Raw genomic sequence first — 2,822 nt, 5'->3', positions numbered from 1 at the left:
CCAGTCAAGCTTTCAGTAGCAGGCAACATGCTACGGCTTGATACCACCACCACAGCTGTTGGGTCTTTGGAGTCCATTCTAAGCCTACTCCCCGGCTCTAGATCTGCCGCTCCACTGGAAACAGACGCAGATCATCAACCGCCTAATGGATACCATTATCCTAGCTATCCTTGAGTGACTTAAATTTTTCTTCCAAAAATAATGACCTATTACGAGTAACAGAAAAATTCTTGCGAAGCGAAATAACAAAACGTCCGCCCCATTTAACGGTTCAAACAAGAAGAGGACAAAGGACACTTTGACGGAGCTGTTAAGTGAAGAAGGAAGATGAATTGAAAGTTGATGTCTGAAGTTGAAGCCAAACAAATGTTGAGATCACAAGTTAGTCAAAAATTATAAATTTTACTTCAAAAGTAGGGGATATTTTAATTTCTAATACAGTGAATCTTCGTGCTTGATAATGTTCTGAATAACGGGATCATTAACCATCTCCCTCATGTTTGTGGCAACAATGAAGTCTAAATGATTGAAAGTTTGATCTGGCACACGATAATCACCAGCCAAATGAATAGTTCTCGATACCAATGTGTCCACATCCTTGGGATTGCAAAGACCATCATTTTGACTGGAATACAAGTAGGTAGGAGCCAAAACATTTTCCAAGTTATAATCGGGAGGAGTGGGTTGACCATAGATTTCGTTATTTTTCTTGGTGCCATAATCCATTTGACAGAAACGGCCAGAATTGTGATCACTCAATTGAATGTAGTGAATGCCTTGATTACTTGAAGAACCACCGGGATGGGTTTCAATTAATTCTTGCATGGCAGTCAGATTGGTGTTTTGATAACCCTCACCAGCAAACAACAACCACATGTTTCGGCACAAGAATTTCAGTTCAGGATCTACACCACAGGCGGTATCGCCAACACGATTAATCAAACGATTTTGGGGTAGCAATTCCATATCGGCAAAAACTTGATTCCAAATGCCGCCGGGTTTGCCAACCAAGGGAGCGAAAACATTAAAAATGGCAGATGTACCATGCTCAAAGAAGGCACAGGGGGCCAACATATGAGCCGACTTGATTTTGTCATTGTACTCCTTGCATTCGGACATCATAACAAAGTACACGGTGGTTCCTTGGGAGTGGCCAGCATAGTGGATTTTAGATTCGCCAGTTTGTTCGAGGATATAATCGATCATGGTGGGAATATCAATGGCACCAATTTCATGCCAATCAAAATGCCAGAATTTTGGGCTGTTAATGGAAATGAAATCGTTTTGACGAGAGTAAATGTTGCCACGAGCATTGCCCATCCACACATCAAAGCCAGCATCGGCCAAGAGGTAAGCCAAGGCGTTGTCGGGACCGCCGGATAACCAGCAATCGGAGTTGCTAAATAGACCGTGTTGCAACAAGATAGCGGGACGTTGAGCATCTTGATTTCTTAACTTGTAGGAATAGGGAATACGGAATAGATTCAGCACATAGCCATCGGGGGTGGTAACAGTATGGGATTCTGCGGGATAGCCATTGAGACGAGCTCGTTCATCCTGGGTGAATGGATATCCATAGATGTGAAAAACAAACTTTTGCTATATGAATGTCAAACTTACTGTCTTTATCATGTCCTTTAGCACATCTTTTGCGCTTATTTCCTTTAACACATCCTTTGCATTTTTGGGAGCAGCCAAGGCAACTGCTAGCAGGCCAAAACCTACAAAAAGGGTAATCGATAGCTTCATGCTTTGCGATTTGCACTATCTGTACTAATGTGCTCCCCCCAATGCAATTGACTATTTATATTAAATCGTCGGGGAATTTTTGCGATGATAATTTTAACCCAAAACAGCTATTATCGAATTTATTTTCCTGCTTATCTAACTCTGTGAAGTGGCTAAACCAAAAGCATTATCGTATTACCGCAGCTTACTTCGAGTCTAAATCACAGTCAGTGGACATGGATTTATGACAATCTAGGCATTTGCATGACTTTGGGGTACTTTAGATTTACAATATTTTGGGTGAACAGAAGTATAAATTTGGAATCAGGTTCCAAATTAATAACACTTTTTGTATGACCCACCAAAAAAGCAAGATTTGATAAGGTATCAAAGCAATCGATAGCATATAAAGAAAGATTAGCCAAACGATTCTTAGGATACATTAAAAAGTTCTATATTTTGATGTCGTGTGTGTCAGTAATTCAATTGTCTCCCTTGCAATGAGACTAGGTTCTGTGACAGGGTTCCAGCTAGCTGAATAGCTCTTCTGGATATTTGGTTAAATGAAATGAGAATAAATATATTGGGCTGCCCAAAAAGTAACTGCGGATTTTTCATATATTCGGCGTTGACAAATTGTTTCACAGCTTGTGACTCTGTAATTGCATTCTTTCTTCTGTCAGTTATCAGCTGTTACTTTTAGCTTGCTTTAGAAAAAAAGTGTAAAAAAATTATATTTGATTAAAGTTCATTCTAAGTTTTATTAAAAATGCATTTACTTTCTTTTAAAAATCCGCAATTACTTTTTGGGCAACCATAGTAAAACATTGTGAGTGGAGTTATGTGCAGTGAAGAGGATAATGGCAGAAAGGACGAAACAAGTGACAAGCAGACGAATGAGCGATGTACACAAATTCGTCGCTGGCTGGTACTTGCGTTCCATGAGAGTGGATAATGCTGGAAAAGACATCCTACGGTGTTGAGTGAAGTGCAACGAAGTGGGTGATAGTGGAATAGACGAACCAAAAAGTAAGCGGAAGAAAGGAGCGATGCACAATGATTTCTTGGAGGACCCTATGGAGGATTGGATTCTG

The 2,822-nt window shown here is 40.2% G+C and overlaps 1 protein-coding gene across 1 annotated transcript; it reads right to left on the bottom strand.

Annotated features, from left to right (window-relative positions):
- Positions 1-400: 400 nt before the first annotated feature.
- Positions 401-1,767, bottom strand: LOC106090122 (lipase 3). The gene is made up of 2 exons (XM_013256206.2): positions 1,621-1,767; positions 401-1,557 (listed from the first exon to the last, which is right to left on the bottom strand). The coding sequence occupies exons 1-2, from the start codon at positions 1,747-1,749 to the stop codon at positions 433-435; spliced, it is 1,254 nt and encodes a 417-aa protein (XP_013111660.2). The 5' UTR covers positions 1,750-1,767; the 3' UTR covers positions 401-432.
- Positions 1,768-2,822: the final 1,055 nt, after the last annotated feature.

The sequence above is a fragment of the Stomoxys calcitrans genome, chromosome 2 (genome assembly GCF_963082655.1).
Source record: "Stomoxys calcitrans chromosome 2, idStoCalc2.1, whole genome shotgun sequence".
NCBI lineage: Eukaryota > Metazoa > Arthropoda > Insecta > Diptera > Muscidae > Stomoxys > Stomoxys calcitrans.
This window is presented reverse-complemented; position numbering and strand designations above follow the sequence as displayed.